The sequence below is a fragment of the Amphiura filiformis genome, chromosome 15 (genome assembly GCF_039555335.1).
Source record: "Amphiura filiformis chromosome 15, Afil_fr2py, whole genome shotgun sequence".
Taxonomy (NCBI): Eukaryota; Metazoa; Echinodermata; class Ophiuroidea; order Amphilepidida; family Amphiuridae; genus Amphiura; species Amphiura filiformis.
This window is the reverse complement of record NC_092642.1, coordinates 47,226,137-47,247,773: the sequence shown is the minus strand read 5'-3', so window position 1 is coordinate 47,247,773 and position 21,637 is coordinate 47,226,137. Positions and strand designations below refer to the sequence as shown.

General features: G+C 39.0%; 1 protein-coding gene across 3 annotated transcripts in view; it reads left to right on the top strand.

Annotated features, from left to right (window-relative positions):
• The window catches only part of LOC140171740 (protein transport protein Sec24C-like), a 41,814-nt gene that overhangs the window by 10,322 nt on the left and 9,855 nt on the right, over positions 1-21,637 (top strand). For 2 of the 3 annotated variants that reach the window (XM_072195058.1, XM_072195056.1), the window contains exons 2-18: positions 2,420-2,592; positions 3,172-3,444; positions 5,737-5,848; positions 6,961-7,440; positions 7,894-8,005; positions 8,760-8,887; positions 9,601-9,739; positions 10,101-10,216; positions 10,737-10,861; positions 11,741-11,932; positions 12,593-12,686; positions 13,234-13,350; positions 15,432-15,602; positions 16,805-17,047; positions 19,544-19,682; positions 20,327-20,445; positions 21,061-21,240. In XM_072195058.1, the coding sequence (XP_072051159.1) occupies positions 3,383-3,444; positions 5,737-5,848; positions 6,961-7,440; positions 7,894-8,005; positions 8,760-8,887; positions 9,601-9,739; positions 10,101-10,216; positions 10,737-10,861; positions 11,741-11,932; positions 12,593-12,686; positions 13,234-13,350; positions 15,432-15,602; positions 16,805-17,047; positions 19,544-19,682; positions 20,327-20,445; positions 21,061-21,240 (2,529 nt within the window). In that variant the 5' untranslated portion in view covers positions 2,420-2,592; positions 3,172-3,382. The remainder of the gene's footprint in view (positions 1-2,419; positions 2,593-3,171; positions 3,445-5,736; positions 5,849-6,960; positions 7,441-7,893; positions 8,006-8,759; positions 8,888-9,600; positions 9,740-10,100; positions 10,217-10,736; positions 10,862-11,740; positions 11,933-12,592; positions 12,687-13,233; positions 13,351-15,431; positions 15,603-16,804; positions 17,048-19,543; positions 19,683-20,326; positions 20,446-21,060; positions 21,241-21,637) is intronic. The other variant, XM_072195057.1, reaches the window with a different exon arrangement.

Here is a 21,637-nt window from a genome sequence, read left to right as displayed (position 1 = left end):
CATTATTTTGTACAAATTCACTCTGAACGATGCATTTATTTTAAACCTAATTAAAAATACAAAGTCTTGCAATTCAACATATGATACAAGTTTGGCAAGACTATTACAATTACTGTTGAGTTGACTATCAATTCGATTCGGATGGCACTTAAAAAGCGACGGATGCATCATACATAGCCTATTACGTGTATGCTCTGTGCCTGAGAGTGATCTAGACTATAGAATTTTTGTAAAAGAATATAAATTATAATGTACATTTATACATGTAAAACTTTGCACATGGAAAGGTTGATTCAATCCAGTTGAATTGTTCCCTGCATCTGTCACCACATAGTTGGTTTTTGTGCATGACTTCACTGCACATTGTCTCACTTGAACATTGACATTCAGAAGAGACCATGTCTATCCACAGCAGCTGAACGGAGTATCCTAATGTGATTTTCGGGTAATTTTGTGCCTGGGTACCAGTAGCATTTTTCGGCGGGTAACGGGTACCGAAATTGCAAAAAAAAAAATGAAAAAAAAAAAAAAAAAAAGTAGTGTCTCTGGACCTAGACCAAATGCTAGGATCATGGTTGACCTAAAAAAAAAAAAAAATTGAATTTTGCACATTGTTTTGTGTTTTTAATCTGAAAATTGATACATAGTTTTCATATTAAAAACACAAAACAATGTGCAAAATTCAATTTTTTATTTTTTATTTTTTATTTTTTAAATTTGGTACCGGGCAGGGAATTTCCTGCCGGGTAATAGGATTATCAGGCGGGACTCGAATTCCGGGACTCGCTCACACCCTTACCCACTATGCTTTGCGGTACCATAATAGAACTGCAGGTGTCATAGAAAATGTACACAAAATACCTCACTTCAACTTTCAATTAAAAATTAGGGGTGATTAGACTCTTGTTAGAAAAAATATGACCACAAACTAAGTATTGTGAAACTATCCATATTAACTATCCATAGACTATCCATATCTAAGCGGCTCTTACTTAATCCTGTTTACATACATTTGCTATGGAGCAAGCAGATACACTGCAATGCATGATGGGATACTCTGTGATGTCTATTGAACAGCTAGAAAAACACTGGGAAGACCTTTTATACTACCGCTACCGGTATTAGTCCTTAGGTGAAGCGGAGGTATGGTACGGGAAACTATCACAGGCGAAGTGTATACGGGGTGAAGACGAAGGCTGAACCGTCCCAGTATGACACTGAGCGCACAATAATTTCCCATACCACACCTCCGCTGAACCTAATAAAAAAATTATCATACCACTAAGTCATTCTAAATATTGAAATAATTACGTTTTCAAACATTTTAATCACAAGTTGCAAAATAGGAAAAACATTGCCACAGAAATTAGATTTACTGTTCAGTGTATTACTTATCGTAGGCACCGGAGTTTTGCGCGGTTCGCGCAAAAGCGCACATTTTCGCGCATTTGGGTGTCCAAAGCGCATTTTGGGTTCCATCGAGAATGTTCACGATTTTGACCCATCGATAAGCTTAAAGTTAAAACTTACGATTTTATGCCCCAAATCGGCAGCATTTACAAGAAAATTCACGCAATATTGGTTCTAACTTCACTTATGTACATCAAAATACAAATAACGATCACTAAACCAAGCATAATGTGGGGAAATTTGCCCTTGCTTTCGACATTTCGATCGACGATTTGTGATGGTCGCCATCTTTATTTTTTGTTTTTCCAGAAACTGAAATGAACCGAAGTCGTTAAGTAATTGATTGACAGGCCATGGTTTTACCGATGTTTTTCTCGTGTTTTGCATTGATAACATGGGATCACGCATTTTAGCGCATTTTGACCTATTTTTTGGCGCATTTTCGCGCATTTTGAAAAGTGGCCAGCGCATTTTGCCGTTTTAAATCGCGCGAAACTCCGGTGCCTAACTTATCGCGTGAATTTTACACGCCTGGTTTATGCGAATTGCCTTTATTATGTGTCACCAAATATACGTGTATCATCACTACTCTATACACTCTCACCGACTAGATATAAAGCGTAAATGTGCATATATCTGGTAAGCGGTGTTCTTTGATATTTCCCTTATAGTGGTAGATTAATTAGTGGTCAAAATATAGAGTCTGATCTAATTAGCATCTCTGAAAAAGATGTTGATATCAAAATGTCATCTTCCAGGCCCGTATGTTTTATAAACTTGTACTGAGGATTGCTGATCTGTTTAGATCTGTTCAATAAAACTGTGCACAGGGGGACAGGTAAATGGCGAGCTAAAAATGGGTAAGTTAGTTAAAAAGCGAGATAGAATGGCGAGTTAGATATGTTACCCCCTGCAGAGATTACAGAGTGACCCCTGCTATGCTGACCACATGTATACCACAAGTCCTGCTGGTGACTTAAACTTTATCTTTTTTCATTTTGTATTTTAGGATGAGTCAATACATGAGACCAGGTGGTTACGGTGGGCCTGCTGGCTATGGCCAACCACCTCACAGTCAACCTAATATGATGCAACAGCCTCCTGCACAAAATAATTACTATGGAGGAGGAGGAGGTTACCAAGGCAACCAAGGTCCACCTGCTTCAAGTGCACCACCTACAGGTATGTATGGTCACAGTGTTGATATATGGGTAATCAGGGCTCCCACGGTCCTTGAATTTGAAAACACCTTGAAAGTCCTTGAAAATTGGAATTTTACCTAAAGTACAATTTTGACCAAATTTGGGGAGTGGAGAGGAGCTGTCACTTTCGTTATTTGTGCCGCATGGAGAGCCGTATCAACTTTTTGTGTTGCGGTAAGTCCTTGAAAATCATGCTTTTGGACCTTGAAAAGTCCTTGAACTTTAAAGGCTTAAAGTTGTTGGAACCCTGGGTAATATATCAAACTTGGATGATCTACCTAAATATGTCATATTTCAAGAAATATTTTTGTAATAAGGCCCTTCGTGATGAAAAAATAAGGCCTTCAATTAAATACTTACAGATATACATTATACAATGTAGGAAATCATTGACAATGTTTGGTCACAAAGGTTGGGAATCAGGCGCATCTAATTTGCTGATTGATAGATGATTGCAGACATAATTCATGCCTCATTCTTTAAAAGTAAAATAATTTACTTTTCATTGAAAAATATTCTTCTCCAAAAAAGTCCAATTTTATGATTGTGCCTCGTACAGGGCCACCAACTGGACCACCAACAGGGCCAATGACTGGGCCACCAACCGGATCACAAGTGGGCCAACCAAAACCAGGAGCATATGGAGATAGGCCGGGCTATTCACAGCAGCCACAAGGGTACCCTGGAAGTGGGCCAGCTATGAATGGGCCATCTAGCGGGAGCAACAACGAGGACCACAACCAGGCCAATTTGGAAACCCACCAAATAGCATGGCACAGCCAGGGCCTCCACCTGGAGCAGGGTATGGACAACAAAGCATGCAACAAAACAGGCAAGATTTGACAGGAAAAACACCCAAAATGTCTGATTTGGGATATATTTTCCAATAAATTGTCAAATATTCACCAAAAACTGAAAATGTGGGCACTTTTCCAAGCCTAAAAACACACAAAATGTGTGATTTGGGATGCATTTTTCAATAACCTTTCAAATGTGCACCCAAAACTAAACATTTAGGTGCTTTGATCCGACTTAAAAAACACCCAAAATGTGTGATTTGGGATGCATAATTTTCCAATAAATGTGCACCCAAAAGTGAAAATTTGGGTGGTTTTCTCTACCCTTAAGTATGATTTCCCTCCCAAAGATTAAATTGTAAAGAAGGTTAGAAAAAGTGAGGTACCGTATTCAAGAAACCCCTTGTCGGATAATTTTGGATTTTTGAGGGAAATTTGTGTTAAGCTCCATAGGAATAAGCAATTGAATACCTGAGTGGAAGAAGGGCCCAACTCCAATTTTTTACAAAAATGAGTTAGACCCAGCATTTTATTGCCAGCAGACTGTTCTTCCTTATGTGTGAAAGATGAGCCAAAATCCACTCTCTAAATAGTTTTCCATGTACACTTAGCCATGGTTTTCATGGAAGAAAGGCCCAACTCCGTGGAGTTGGGCCCTTCTTCCACAAATATAGGGTTAAAGAGGAATTTTGTTCATTCATGAAATCTGCTTTTCACTACTATAAACTTTCTTGCTAACATATTACATGAGTTCTACTTGTGCAATTAATGGTGATTACCTCATTTCTGTAGCTATTTATAACACGGAACTGGCACTTTCAGTATATTAGTGGAAGAAGGGCCCAACTCCAGCTCGTATTAAGACCTGTACCGTTGCCATGGAAACATCATATATGATTTTGAATGTATGTAATATTGTATGTTCATGTATTAAAGGTCCCCTGAAGATAAAAACATTCTGTCTATAAAACTTTTCTACATATTAAGTTTTTTCTTAATATCTCAAAAACAGTTTTGATGGAGTTGGGCCCTTCTTCCACTCAGGTATTCAATTGTTTCCAGGTTTCTTGAAATTATGCTATAAAAGGGTGCACCTTAGTGGGCATTGGTAGTAGTAGTAGTCAAGTTAGCTCAATTGATAAGGCATTTGACTATGGTATGAGAGGTTGCTGGTTCCAACCCTGGTGGAGGTTTGGTATGCTCTTGTGGAAAAATTGAGTTAGCTTGAAATTGCCCTGGACAAGGAACTTACTGCTAATTGTCTCATTGTAACCTGTTTGAAACTCTTGAAGCTGATCCTAATTGCGAAAGTCAATCGTGGAATGTCTAGGTGTACATGTATGCGCAAAGCAAAGTCCCTGCGTTGCTGATAGATGGTCTATGGAATGATGTGGGGCTGTTGGTCAGTGACAACCTGTTAAGTGCTTATGGATCAACATGTAGGCGTTATGCCTGTGCATAGCACACTATAAATCAGTGTGCTTTTTTGCGCTATTCACATAGATACATTTTGTTTGAAATAATACTCAAGTTTGAATTACCCTTTAAAACCCAAGTAACAATAGAAGCCATTCTTGTTGTCCATTAAACAATTTTCTTTAAAAATTTAAACAATTCAGAATTGAACATTTTCATGACCATATTTGGAATTGCCATGAAAAATGCATTTAAATGAGTACAAACAAGCCTAGTATTAGTTCAGTGGTTCTTGAAATAGTTGATATTTTTCGAAAATATCTCAAAACTTTTTACGTTGAAGCCTATGTGGCCAGCATGCAAAGAATTAACATATATTTGTGTCCACGTAGTAGTAGTGTAATCAACTGCACATGCTACTAATTAGCACAATCTAATGTTCAATTGCAGGAAGCTAATAATTTACAGTCCAGTAATCTGTATGCGTGTCACTCACATTATGCCACATGCACTAGTCATAATAGCACCAATGACATCTGAATATCAGGTTGGAAAATAAGTAAATTCCCAGTTTTAATCGGGTCCAGTGCCCATGGACCCTGAGTGATCAAAGTTATTATAAGGCCCCCAAAAAAGGTTTGTCTCAAAGCTTGCCCATTGTAAAATCGCGAGATTTTAAAAAAAAAAGAAATGCGGAAATTTTTTTATTTAATATTATTTTTATCCTGAAAAATCAGCGAAAATCAGACTTTTTTTCTCAAAAAAAAATAAAAATACCAAGTCGTGAATAAAAAAAAAATTGCATTTCGCATTTGTTTTCAAACCACTTGTAAGCTTTGAAACAAACCTTTTTTTTTGCCTAATCAACATTCAAACCTTATTTACCGTACTTATTTTTCTTTTATTTTTAGAGGACAAAGTGGGCCACCAGCGCAAAATATGTATCAATCTGGTATGGCGCCCCCTACAAGCCAAGTGACCAATCAGATGTCAGGGATGAATATATCGGGAATGCCACCACAGGTATGTACATGTACTGTAGATACAGATGTTTTAGAATATTGTTATTTGGGATTATGATTTAGCAGAGGGTTCTTGTCACTCTCCTAAGCTGCTGTGAACCACTGATTAGCCCATAAGGATTACTAATATAGTGCCCTGTTGCCTAAATAAGTGCTTGGCATGGTCATTCCTATTGGGCGGTTGTTCACCTTGTATTTTATTTTGAAATCTGCTATCCCCCTATGATTTAAGAATTATCTTCCACAGAGGGAGTATGTTTTCCAAATGGAATTGGCTAGGGTTAATAATTTTGAAACATATTCTCCCCTATATATAGCTTTACCTATATCTTCCACAACTGGAATGACTATTTCAAGTGGAAGTTACCCAATGGTCTATTCTATTTCAAACCCATACTCCCTCTGTGAAAGACTTTAACTAGATCTACCACAGAGGGATGGTTGATTTCAAATGGACCAGCCAAATGTGACAAGGGGACAAGTATTTGCCGTACATGCTCGGTTACTCTAATAAACGCCCCTGCAATATTTTTCACACTGTTCCATAAATGCTACAGTACTCGTATTCTTGATATGTGTGCGTCCATTGTTATTGACTGTGTTTACAGTTTTTTGTAGAAATTCCTTTGTTTTGGCAATGTTTTTAATTGGAATTATCATTGTAAAAAGACCTTCAATTAACACCCCTACTTTTGGAAAATGTGACACTCCAATGCATTAATTAAAGAGAATACAGACATGTATGTGCAATAGATGTTTCAGGTTTTCCCAGAGAAGATATTTTACACTTCCCATAGTGCATTTCTCCCATTTCAATTTTCTGTACTGATTTGCTATCTGGTGCAACATGGGTTGATAGTGAGTAAATGTATCTCGATGAACAGAGCACATCCAGATCTTGCAAAATATGTTTATTTCTTGACTATTGACCCATGTTTAGCCAGTCTATTCTTAAATGAAAACAAATGGAACCTGTACAAATTATTGGGAGTGCCATTTGATAAAATGAGGTGATGTATCATGCTGCAAAGGATTGTGGGAAGAGTAAGATATCTTTTCTGACATTAGTCCATAAATCCAGATTAATATTGTGACATTTCCATTTCATTGCAGAGAATGCAAGGGCCTGGAATGAGGCCACAACAGGGACCACCAAATTCAATGGCAGGAGCTCCATACTCTAGAGCTCCCCCAACTAGCATGGGTATGACAGCCCCTGGAATGTCTGGCCCTGGCCCTATGTCCGGTCCTCCGTCCGGTATGTCCGGACAACCACCATCGACTCCCCCCTCCAGCATGCCAGGTCCCCCAACATCAATGGGTTATCAACAGAATATGGGATACAGTCCTCCACCAGGAGGTCCACAAATGGGCAACACTGGCATTCCTCAACAGCAAATGGGTCCACCAGCTTACCCTGGTGGGCCACCTGTGCCCCAGACTGTGGGGGCCCCACCGGGACCAGGTGCTAGACAGCCTTGCGGGGCTGGAGGGCCTCCTTCAGGGCCTGGTGGTATGGGCCCAGGGCCAGGAATGCAACAAGCTCAGCAGCCAGCTCCAAGAAGATTGGATCCTGATCAAATGCCTAGCGTTGTAAGTAGTTAATTCTCTTGACTCTCTCCAGACGACAAGTTTCAAAAAAATTTGTAAATTTTCATGACCATATTTGGAATCAGCATGAAAAATACATTAAACTGAGTACAAACACGCCCAGTATTGGTTCAGTGGTTCTTGAGATAGTTCTTGATATTTTGGAAAAATAATCTCTTAATAATAAACTTGTTGAATATTGAAGCCTATTGCACACAGAGCATTAAGGATAGCTAAGGGACTCGCTTGTCATCTCAGATAGCATTTTTAGCAAATTACATTGGGTACTCTACATCCAAGATTCCCATCTGTGAAGAAGTTGCCTCCAAGAGTATAGCTATATCAAAATCCAAACATTCAGTTACACAATGTTTTTATTAATGTATATATTCTAAACACAAGTCTCGTGAGGAACGAAATTTAACATTTTGTGTAAATATTATTTGCACCCCACAGATCCAAGTTATAGAAGACGATAGAAGAAATCGAGGCAAGTCTCAATTTGCCACCAACCTTAGAGGCCAGGTGCCGCCATTAGTTTCCACAGAATTTGATGTAATAGATCAAGGTGAGTTCCATTTATGGTCTTATACACTTTAAAACATATGGGCCCAATATTGAACCTTGTGGAACACTATAATTATGATATCCATTGTATGCACCTTTCCTTGTATATTTTTAAAGAAATAAAGGGTAATGCCCTATCCTGCAAAAATAATGTGTCTGCGGCACGTAAATAGTGGGTGAGGCACAGCCTAACCCATTATTTAAATGTTTTTACTGCCAGGGACACATTAATTGGGTGTAAAGGATCAGGGATATAAGTTTTGAGGCTTTTTTGAAGTCCAGATATACGCAATTTCTTTTATTTTCAGCCCGTTTTAAAGCCATTCTGGTTATTTTCATGCTGTTTTTCAGGCTTATTTGAAGGCTCTTGTCAAAAAAGTGGACTTTCATCCCTAAAAGAATGAGGCAGCAACCTTTATTCCTATTCTTTACGACAAAATAATTGCATGATTGGCCAAGTGCCAGTAGCAACAAGACAATTTAACAGCCTTTCTCCTAAAAAAAATTTAAGTCATCTGTAGTCATACAAATTCAAAGGGATACATACAAGGTCAGATAATAGTTGGCCTTGAACTCTCACAGATCATATTCTCCTGGTCGATAGCGAAGCGCCTGAGACCACTCGGTCGTCTTGTCCTTTTTTGTTGACATCAATTAGCCGCTCTGCATTGGTATACACCATCCTCGAAGTTTTTGAAGAGTATACTAGATTTCAAAAATTGAATAAAAACTTTTGCAATTTTGTTTTCTTTCAGGTAACTGTAGTCCTCGGTTTATGAGATCTACTGTATACAACATTCCATGTACACAGGATATGATCAAACAGTCACATATTCCTATAGCAGTTGTTATATCACCATTTGGTGAACTCAAACCGACAGAGGTAAGATATAACATGTCAAAACTGTGCAGACCCAATATTGAACCTAGTGGAACACCCCTTATGAAATCCACTATATACAACATTCCATGTTCGTAGGATATGAACAGTCACATATTCCTATAGCAGTCGTTATATCACCGTTTGGTGAACTCAAAACCGACAAGCGATAAGATAGAGATCAGGGGTCCATTTCACTAAATTTGTAAGCTTTTGTAACCAACAGTTAATAAAGTTACGAATACCCAATATTAAACGTAACGTCACAAAGGGTCCCTTTAGTAAATCCCTATTACTTACGAAGGGTACCGTTCATAAATGAGTTGAGTGAAAAGGAACTTAATGATTTCGAGACTTACGAAGCATCGTAAAGTTGGGTGAAATGGACCCCAGGTATCTCGGGCTCTTGTAAAGTGTAAAAAGCCTATGTGGACCCAATATTGAACCTGGTGGAACACTCCATATGAGATTCGATTAGATTAAAACTTATTCACATTCCATAACATAAAAAGAAGCAAATGAATATAGCAGGTGCCTAAAAGGCCTGGCAGCTTGAGGGGGGAGGTGTTTCTAACATTGCATGACATAAAAACTACCTCTTGTAGGTTACAGGTCAATAGTGGACTGATAGTGCAGTATAATGCAATACTAAAGGGCCCAAATTTTACCCTTGTGGAACACCATATTACTCAGATGTATTATTTCTCTCTTTACAGGCACAACCACCGATAGTTGATCATGGGCCCAATGGTCCAGTACGATGCAACAGATGTAAAGCCTACATGTGTCCTTATATGCAGTTTCTTGATGGTGGTAGAAGGTTCCAGTGTGCATTCTGTGGAGGTCTTACAGAAGGTCAGTATCACCTTAGTCAGACTGTGATGTTTGGTCAAAAATGATGATTTGTGGTCAAAATATGATTTTATGGTCAACAATATGATTTTATTTATAGATAAAAACTGATTTTTGGTCAAGAATGTGATTCTTAGTAAAAAATAAGATTTCTGTCAGAAATGTGATTTATGTAAAAATTTTGAAAAACAAATTATTTGGGAGGAAAAAGTTTCTCTCACTCATCCACAAATACTCTTGATCATGAAAGTTCAACATTGATTTTTATAAAGGACACATTTGTGCTGCATGTAAGCTATTGCTACTCCCCTTATCGTCTTCCCAGGTGTATTGTACTAACTGATCACATTTTGTTTCATTTCAGTTCCACCGGAATATTTCCAACCACTAGACCATATGGGTAGACGTGTAGATAGCTACGATAGGCCAGAATTATCACTTGGTGCCTATGAATTCTTAGCCACTACAGATTATTGTAAAGTAAGTCAAAATCTCACAAGTTGCCTAGTAATAATTGCTTGTATCAGACTAATCAAATACAGCATTTGGTAATATATTCAGAAATGCAATTGATTGAACACAGCATGATGAACGCCACATTCGCGGCACTCAACCTTGACAACATACCCACAATGAGGTTATAGGATGCAACGTATGTGTGGAAGTACGCGCACAAGCCGCACATCTAAAATGGCACATTGTGTATATTCAATTGAATTTCTGACTCAAGATTTGTAGCAAAAGTAAAGTTTGAAACCTGGAAGTTGAAAATGTGTTTATCATGATCCAAACCTGTGTGTGTGTGTGAACGAACATCTGTGCACTTTGTCAATGCTGATCATATTCATCAAGGTAAATAAGTAAGTCAGGCCGGAGCAATGTTCACAGACCAAAGTGCTTGAGTTGACCCTCTTTTTTTTTTTTTTTAGGGCCAGGCTCTCCTCGATTTACTTGAGCGTTATTTAAACAAAACTCTTGTTTCACCTCTTGCCAATTTCAGAATAGCAAATTGCCAGAAGCTCCTGCCTTTGTGTTTATGATTGATGTCACATATCAAAGTGTCAAGACTGGTATGGTGCATCTACTCTGTAAAGAGATGTCAACACTACTGGATATGCTGCCAAGGTAAGCTCTATAATACTGGTTTCATACATTGTACTTTTCTGCCGCTTGCTGATTTGCCGCTCTGACGACGATTTGCTTCACTGGGCAGTTGCATCATAAACGCTAGGGGTGACCAGCGACAAGCCGATATATCGATCACTCCACCGCTTGCCCAAAGCGGAGTTGAAATCAGAGTTGAAATCATTCCAACTCAGGAGAAGTGGCGCTCTGACGCATGATAACAGAATACGCTTTTTGGTGGTGCTGAGCGGCAACATTGGCTTTCATATTCATGCCGCTGCCGCTCAGCAGTGTGCCGCTCCTCTTGCATAAAAGTTCAAGCGGTGTGATAAGCGTCAGCGGCAATTGGCAGAAAGTATAAAACCCAACATTAGGCCACTAAAAGATGGGACAGAAAAGCAACCTTTACATGTAGCTCGCAGTCAGATTAGAGAAGAAAAGGGTGTTACACCAGGGGTGTTTAGGTTGTAGCCATTGTGTATATGATTAATGTCGCATATCATCGTGGTATCGTACATATACTGTGTTAGAAGATTGCTAAATAATGCTGCCACAATAAACAGCATCTGGGCCTTTGGAAAGAGGGAGTGAATGTTCAGGGTTGTGTCCTTGGATTGGACTTTTCCAGTTGAAATACATACATCCCCTATGGAAGACATGACCTTAACCTTCTACACAAGGAGTGAAAATTTCAAATGGAGTTGCCTGAATGGATGACTCCATTTGAAAACTGCACCCCCATGTGTGGGAGATTAAGGTCATGTCAACTGGAATAACTAATTGGGGTTGGGGGCATGCCTAGAAATATTGTCCTTGGAATCAGTTATATTTTTGTAATTGTTTCATTTGCTTCAAATATTTGTTTTGTACTTATTCCAGAGAACATGGCATGAAGGAATCATCTATCAGAGTTGGTTTTGTGACCTACGATTCCACGCTACATTTCTACAACTTAAACAGCGCCCTCGCTCAACCTCAAATGTTAGTCGTGTCAGATGTGAGTGATGTCTTCATGCCACTACTTGATGGCTTCATGGTGAAATTGTCGGAATCAAGAGCAGTTATTGAAAGGTACTAACTTCTGTTTTAATATTTATAAAAATGCTGGAGTGAACAAAAGCCACATTCCAGAGAAGATATATACACTTCCCACAATGCATTTCTTCCATTACAGTTTTCTGTACTGAATAGCTATCTATTGCAACATGGGTCAATAGTGACAAAAACTATCCCAATGAGCAGAGCACTTACAGATCTTGTAAAATGTGTTTATTTCTTGACTACCGACCCATGTTTAGCCAGTCTCTTCTGAACATGAAAACAAAGGGAACCTATAGAAAGTAATTCTCTCGGTCAGACATCCGGGAACATTGTCCAATTTGCCCAATCGTGCGCATAGCAACCAGCTCGAGGAAGGGGAACTGCACATGCGCACACTGGTTTTACAAGGCTTTTTCCACTGTGTGACGTCATCCTGACACAGAGAATAGGAGTGTCATTTGATGTAATGAGGTGTTGAATCATGTCGCAAAGGATTCTGGGAAGATATCATCTCTGTGTTCATTCATAGTGCAAAAGAGCACTACTGTATAAGCAGTAATTTTCGTGAGAGATATATTTTTGACAAGGGTTTTATTTTCGCGAAAACACTTTCAGAAGCGAACAGTTTAGAAGTTTGACTTTCTCATGTTCTTAATCATTTCTATTTAATTTCTTTCTTTTTTTCATCAGTTTACTGGAGCAGATACCACAAATGTTTGCTGAGACAAGAGAAACAGAGACCATGCTTGGACCTGTGGTACAAGCTGGTCTGGAAGCTCTCAAGGTATGCAATATTTGAGTTCATAAATTTTGCTGTGAGACCGAGTTATACATGTGTGAAATGCAGTTTAAGTTTTAGTCTTCTGACATTGCCAACATGTTTCTCATGTTTTATGATTGCATTGGAATGTATCGGAAACTAGTTCATGTTTCATCTTTGAAGGTGTACACACCACTTTTAATAAGATGGATGTTTAAAAAACTGCACATACACATAATCATGCATAACTCGCAAAATTGGTATCAACTGAAAATTTGGGATTAAGCTTTCTTGTGAATACCTACTGAAACATGCCACAAAAAAGGATATTAGAACACAAAATACTCCTTCAAGAAGGATTATTGCAGAAACAAAAAATGACCTATACCTTACTGGTTATGGAACAAAGGTGGCACAGACATGCACACCCCATACTCACACAGAAGACACACACAAAACACCCCCCTTCTCTTGACATACACACCCCCACTCACAGAACATGCACATATATCCTTAACACACACATTTTCAATTCAATTAATACCCAATATGACAATTGCTTTCTTGACAGGCTGCTGACTGTGTAGGCAAACTCTATGTGTTCCATGCTTCTTTACCTATAGCAGAAGCACCAGGCAAACTCAAGAATAGAGATGACAGAAAGTTACTGGGAACCGACAAGGAAAAGGTAAATGCTTCTTTTAAGGTTAAATACAATTGATTTTCAAGGCTTGATTCCAGAGGGGCGTAAGTTAATAAATGGAAACAGCCATGCAGAAAAGAATGAACTCACGCGTACAATAGTGTATCAATCTGAACTAGGGCCACGGACAAACCGCGGCTCGTGAATCATCCCGACGGTTGCAGGGATAGGTAGGGGGCGACCATGATAGGACCATATGGGCTGATGGGGGGGTTGATTGTGGGCAGCCGTTTTCGGCAATTTTCCTTTTGATTTTCTAAATTTTCCATTTTTAAAATGATCCTGGATGATCTGTCGTGAAATAAATCAATGCTTCTATATGCTATAATAGACCTAGTAGGCCTATTTATACCCTGATTATGCAATATATAGGCCTACAACAACAATAACAAAACCAACAACCAATATTTTGTTAATCTAATTTGTAAAAATATATTCACAGGCCGCGCCTATTAGGCATTCATGCATTATATAATGGAAAAAAAACCGGGCAAAAACAATCGCTGCAGTCAAAAAGAAAGAAACGAACAAGCAAAAAAAAAAAAGGGAGAGAAAAATACAATAAAATAAATGGAATGGACAACACGGGGACTCGAACACGTACCAAAGTTTTCTAGCTCAAAACTATAGTATCATATAGTCTAACGTAAGTCCAGCGCGCTAACCGATTGAGCCACTTGGGGACATATGAAATTGATTGATCTCAAACTGACTATTATGGAATAGTGCATAACAGGCTCTTATGATAAACAAGCTCATTACCGCAAGAAAATGTCGGAGGTGTCGGTGGCGAAAAACCTTGTTTTTTGCAAAAGTAGCTTAAATTTGGAGTGAAATTCAAATGGTAAAGTAAGCGACAGACATTTGAGAAATAATGTAGGCAGTTAGATATCAAGATTAACGTTCCACAATCCAGATATCGATAATGTAACATAACAGTGTTTTGTGGTACAAGATTCTTGAAAATTGTTCCCCAAAACGGGCTAATAAAAGTTAATCGGTATTGTATTTGGTTCTTCCCCATGGCAACATTATTTCTTTGGTCGATTTGTAGTACGATACAAAAAAGGAGAAAACAATCGCTCCGCGTGGTTTTATATACGGAGCGAACATTTGAAAAAAACTGCATGGAACACGTTTTTGATCTTGTGAACATGGTGCGTAAAAATGATTTAAACGAAGGATTTTCAAACGGATTCTAAAAATTTGTATAAACAGACAAAAATAATGTAAAGATACATCCATGCACCAACATTTGACTCACTGCGATATTTGATTGCTGAGAAAACACGGTTTTAGAGAACAACTTTATACGTCTTTTATACGTTTTTGATACGTTTCTTCGTGTAACCTTAAGCCAATCTTCATAAACATTTTACCTAAATGTAGTGGTAGAAGTAAGGTGAGCCCTCAAGGCCAAATTTCTATGAAAATGATTGGGACCAGCTGATTCGCTATCTTACAGGCCTGCGGAGTCTATGAAATTGTGTTACCAAAGTCAGCCAGATATATTCATTGCTGAGTTTGAAGTCATTGAGAGTGTCACAAATATGGAACAGATAAAATCTCTTCAATATGTATTACCGTTTTTCATCGAATAAGCGCCCCCGGGGGCGTTGCATTTTCAAAACAGGACATTTATTAGAGGTCTTTTTTAGAAGGATATTTTCCGTTAAAAATCATTAGGTAAGCTTAAAACTTCAGCTGAAATGACGAACTAGAAACACTGACTTCTAGTTCACTTCCGAGTTTCCAACCAGATTTTCGCCGATTATCGACCATGTGTGCAACTTGGTTAGCTTACTACACAAGATAGCATGGAAATATCGGCATTTTTGAAACATCTGGGTTGAAAAAGTGGTGGGGGCATTTATTTGAGGGGGGGGGGGGTGACTATTCAAGGAAATACAGTATGCATGTTGCATATCAGTTTTAAAATTGAGTACAGTTCTGTACAAATTGACCCATGTCAGCACTTAGGGCCCTGGTTTAATAAATTGTATTGAAATCATAAGAAATACCAACCAATGGTTTAACATTGTATCTCTCTCCTTTTACATTTTCAGACGTTACTCGCACCACAAATTAATTTCTACACAAAACTTGGCCAAGACTGTGTAGGTGCTGGGTGTAGCGTCGATTTATTCCTGTTTCCTAATGCCTATGTGGACTTGGCTACTATAGGACAAGTTAGCACACTTACCGGAGGACAGGTGTATAAGTACAACTATTTCCAGGTTAGTATACTTCTGCTCTTCGCCAGCGTACCTCTGTTGCTTTGTTGGTTAGAGCGTTGTACAGAGGATGATTTAAGTACTACCCAACACCCCCGCTGGGTTAACCATGCACCTAGCATTGCAGTGTGAGGAAACATGACACCACTGCTCTGCTGCTGCATAGATGTGCATGGTTAAATTTGAATAATAAAAACACTGTCAATATGCCAGTCGAGTTCACACTTTAATCTACAGAAGGTGTAAATTATCCTGTATGCACACATCACTTTTGTTCTGAAATCGACCAAGTAATAATGGCACACACAATTTTAAAACAACATCTTTTGCACAGAATTCAGTGGGATTTAAAAAGTAAAGTGGCATTTGAAACTCTGGTGATAACACTGTTATAGTGTATGATGGGAAGTCCTTAATTCATCCTCTGAGCGTTGTACTAGTATTACAAAGGTTGTTGGTACAAATACGGCCAGATGCACTGTTTTTTTTTTTTTTTTTTCAACATTTATGTGCGCTGGCTGCTCTGGGTAAAGATTAAAAATTTGTTTGAAATGGGTTTGTACTTACGATGGGTTACGTGAAATCAAACCCAATTGTATGAAAACATACCTGTACATACACTGGACTGGTTTATTTCACGCCTTCCAGGCTGCCAATAATGAAGACAGATTTGTCTGTGATCTTAATCACTACATCAAGAGATCCTGTAGTTATGATAACATCATGAGAGTAGGAGCTAGTGCTGGGTCTGTTATTGTATTCCCCAAGTATCAATTCAAGGTCCTCTTAATCTTGACTGGTTTATTTATTTCCTAACTCCCAGGCTGCCAATGATGGAGAAAGATTCATCCGTGATCTTATTCACAACATCAAAAGATCAGTTGGTTTTAGGTTTTGATGTTGTCATGTGAGTAAGAGCCAGTACTCAGCCTGTGTAACTATTATGGTATTCCACAAGGATCAATTCAAGGACCTCTTATCTTGACTGGTTTATTTATATATTTCCAAACTCCCAGGCTGCCAATGATGGAGAAAGATTCATCCGTGATCTTATTCACAACATCATAAGATCAGTTGGTTTTAGGTTTTGATGCTGTCATGTGAGTAAGACCAAGTACTCGGCCTGTGTAACTATTATGGTATTCCCCAATGAGCAATTCAGGGACCTCTAATGTTGACCGGTTTATTTGTCTCCTAACTCCCAGGCTGCCAATGATGGAGAACGATTCATCCGTGATCTTACTCACAACATCAAGAGAGCGGTTGGTTTTGATGCCGTGATGAGAGTAAGAGCCAGTACTGGATTACGGCCTACAGACTTTTTTGGCACATTCTATATGGCCAATACTACCGATGTCGAATTAGCTTCCGTAGATAGCGACAAGGCGGTCACCGTTGAGATCAAACACGACGACAAACTTGCCGAAGATGCTGGTGCTTTTGTTCAGGTGAGTCGAGTCCCAATTTGTACTGGTCACTTAACTCAAAAGTCGCCATACTTTCCAGTGCAATTCACACCGACTCTGTGCAAATGTGAATTTGAATTCAATTAAAATCTGCTAATGGATAGTTAAATCCATACATCTTCTATGGAAGACATGACCTTAATCTTCCACACAGCTAGTGTGAATTTCAAATGGGGTTACTTGAATGGGTGACTCCATTTGACATGTACACCCCCTGTGTGGGAAATGAAGGTCATGTCTTCCATAAATGTCAACTGGAATAGCCCATCAACAGGTTTTGTACTCGGCTCTGTACACAAGCTTAGCATAATACAATCCCATTGGGTTATTCCAGTTGAAATCCATACACCCCCTATGGAAGACAGGACCGTAATCTGCCACACAGGGAATGTGAATATCAAATGGTGCTATCTGAATGGGTGACTTCATTTGAAATCTACACCACCTCTGGGAGCACGGTGGCCTAGCGGAACGGGCGCTGACTCATAATCGGAAGGTTGCGGGTTCGAGCCCCGGCGACGCCATCGTGTTGTGCCCTTGAATACGGCACTTTATCTCGATTACTCCTCTCCACCCAGGTGTTTAAATGGGTACCGGCATTTTTAAATGCTGGGAAGGTAACAGACTCGCTGTAGAGGAGGTGTAGCGATCCCCTATAGCAACATTACCGTACTGAAGCGAGTATAGTCCCACCTTCGAGTAAAGTCCCACCCCCAAATTTTCAGAAATTAAAAAAAAAAAAGATGTTTTGTTTTTTAATATGAAAATTGATACTTGGTATTCATGTCATACTCTATTAATGATTTCAAAATGCATTCAAATTCAATGCATTTTGAAATCATTACCGTACTGACGCGAGTATAGTCCCACCCTTTTTTGGGGTGAAAAATGACCGAAAATGGGGGGTGGGACTTTCCACCAGGAAATGCTAGTTAACAAGGCCCACCTTTAAGCTTTCCAAACAGTGAATACACGTCAAGGTCTCCGATATTCGCACCAGAAGCTTAAAAAGTAGTCTCACTTGAGTTGTAAAAAACTCATATTTTCTCATATTTTTGGGTGGAATTTTAGCCTTACCTTCACTAAATAGAATGTTGGGATTATTGTTAATAAAATATGTCAATTTCTTTGAAAGAAATGACATGCAAACTATCATTTTTAATTTATTTTACGCCTACTCTAAAACAAGATTTCGCCACATGGTATTTACTGGAGGCCTTGTTCACGGCCGTAGAGTTTATTTTCACTAAATTGGACTTCATTTTCTCACATCAAAATCCTTCAAAAATTCCAAAATAATGTTTTCATGTATCCATGATTTATGTGGAGCATTTTAAATATTTAGGATTGATTTTTGACAACAAATATGAGACTGAAAATAAAATAAAATGAAAGTGGTTTGATTGATTGAGTGTAAACAAAAACAAAACAACTGATTCATTTTCCATTTTTCCAGCGAGAGTTTTGTGAAAGCTTGATGTTTTGTTGAATTTATATCATCTTTAAAATAATATGTGAACTATATTGAGGATGTTTCAAGGTAAATAAATAATCTAGCAATGAAAATTAAGCTCCATTTTAGTCACAAAAATAATTTTGAGGTGATTTTGCAAATGAAGTTGCATGATTTGGGTTGTCAAATTCGGAACCATTCTGTTAAAAATTGGCAGTGGGACTTTACTCGGGGAAATAACAAATTCTGAAATTTCCCCAAATATTAGGGTGGGACTATACTCGAAGGTGGGCTTATACTCGCGTCAGTACGGTAATAGACTATGACATGAATACAAATTATCAATTTTCATATTAAAAATACAAAACATCTTGAAATTATTTTTTTTTTAAATTTTTTTTCGGGTCAACCATGAATGATCCTAGCATTTAGGTCTAGGTCCAGGGACACTACAAAACCGAAAAAATAAAAAAAATTTTTTTGAAATTGAGTATAGTCCCACCCCCAATTTTGAAAAAATGTTCACCCAAAAGCGGGGTGGGACTATACTCAGCGTCATACGGTACATGGAGGAGTCTGGCCCAATCGCCAATGAAAGAGAGATGGGCACTCCGATCACTGTTTATACAGGATCGTCTCCTTTACCTTTACCTTATGTGGAAGATTAAAACCCAAGTCCTCAACTGGAATATACAATCTACAGGTTTTGTACTCAGCCCTGTACACAAGCTTAGGCCAAAAAAAAAGGTTTGTCTCAAAGCTCTCGAGTGGTTTGAAAACAAATGCGAAATGCAATTTTTTTTTATTATTATTATTCCCGACTTGGTATTTTTATGGTATTTTGAGGGAAAAAATCTGATTTTTTTTTTTTTTTTTATTTAAAAAGAAAATTCTGCATTTCTTTTTTTTTTTCAAATCGCACGATTTTACAAATGCGCGCAAGCTTTGAGACAAACCTTTTTTTTGGGCCTTAACATAATAAACTCCCATTATAATAACTCACCTCCGTACTTTTATTTTTGCAGGTTGCTCTCCTGTACACAAGCATAAGCGGCCAACGTAGGTTACGAATACTCAACTTGTCATTCAATTGCTGCACACAAATGGCTGATATGTACCGCAACTGTGAGACCGATTGCATGGTCAACTACCTTGCCAAACACTGTAAGAAATCTCTACTGTAGGGGTCTCCCCATCAGTCCGAAACACTGTCAGTCCGAACCACCGCTAGTCCAAATTTTTAGGGTTAGCGTTAGGTAAGCTTAAAATTCGGACTAGCGATGGTTCGGACTGACTGGGTTTCGGGCTGACAGGGTGTACCCTACTGTAGAATAGAAATTACTTCTTATTCTGAAAATATACAGCACTAAATTTATCACAGGAGATGAGGCTGTTGATCTGCTCACACACCTTAACCCTAACCCAACCAGAGCTCACTAAAGCTCACTATTAAAACCACTGCTCGTGCATGTATTCCATGTGATGCAATGACGCAATTAGCCCAAGTCGTATATACCCAGGAAATCACTGGCCAGGCCAGCTTAACCCCAGTGGCTAGAGGCTGGTGATATTCTCTGTGGCATGCAAGGGGTCTGAGGTTCAAATCCCGGAGGTACCAAGTGACTTCTTTGTTCATCTTCTTTCCTGTTTTTTTTCTTCTTTCCCTTCCGATAGCAAAAAACCATGGGCACAGTTAGGGTTAGTTAACATGTTTTTCCTAGATTTAAGCCTTGTTAGAGACTTTCATAACCATTTTAGAGGTTTTTTAAGGATTTTTAATTTATAACTGTTTTTTGGTTGTTTTTCAGCTATGAAGGCAGTATTCAACTCTAACCCCAAAGCAATTCGTGATCACCTCATCAGCAGATGTGCTACGATCCTAGGATGCTATAGACGCAACTGTGCAGCGCCCTCATCACAAGGACAGGTAAGTAACGCTATGGTAAATCCGCCATCTTGAGTTGGCACTCATGGAGCGCAGATAATGTACTGCCATTTATCAGCACGAATCCGAAATTGAATGATATGCGGCTTTAAGCTGGAACGTTACAAAGATTCGGCGGGGACATGTTGTACCCTGGGGGGAGGGGGGGGGCATGTGCCCTGGGCGCCACATTGGGGGTGCCGAAATAATGATGGAAAGAAATTAATAGGGGTTGACAAAAAACAGAATGCAGCATAATAAAGAATGGAATAGCCGGTAGTATGATTGTGGTTGTTAATGTTGTATGTTGCAGTAGTGTAGCTAGAAGGGTGCAAGGGGGCATGTGCTCCAGGCACCATCTTAGGGGGGCTTTGTATCGCTGTCTATATTAAAAGTGTGTTGCAAAAAAGTTTGGAAGAATATTACAGCCCCACCTCTGGGCAAAAAAAGTTATGGTCAACGATTAATAATTTCTGGTCAAAAAGATTTTTGGTCAGTACATTCACAAGTTTTGGGTGCCATTTTGTATCTTTGCCCTGGGCGCCGCAACCCCTAGCAACGCCGCTGGTTTTATGCACAGCCTAATTTACTAATCTACTTGGTTTATTCCAATTTCAGTTAATTCTACCAGAGTGTATGAAGCTTCTTCCCTTGTATACCAATTGCATCTTGAAGAGTGATGCATTATGTGGTAGCACAGATATCACAACAGATGACCGCAGCTGGTTGATGGACACTGTTATGTCTATGGGTGTGGCCTCATCACACGCATATTTCTATCCAAGATTACTGCCATTGGTAAGTAATACTGGGTGGGGTGTGGGTTTTGGTGGGGGTGGGGTGTGTGAGGTTGATGGACACTGTTATGTCTATGGGTGTGGCCTCATCACATGCATATTTCTATCCAAGATTACTGCCATTGGTAAGTAATACTGTGGGGGAGGGGGTGTGTGTGTGTGTGGGGGGGGTAATGGACACTGTTATGTCTATGGGTGTGGCCTCATCACACACATATTTCTATCCAAGATTACTGCCATTGGTAAGTAATACTGGGTGGGGTGTGGGTTTTGGTGGGGGTGGGGTGTGTGAGGTTGATGGACACTGTTATGTCTATGGGTGTGGCCTCATCACACGCATATTTCTATCCAAGATTACTGCCATTGGTAAGTAATACTGTGTGTGGGGGGAGGGGGTG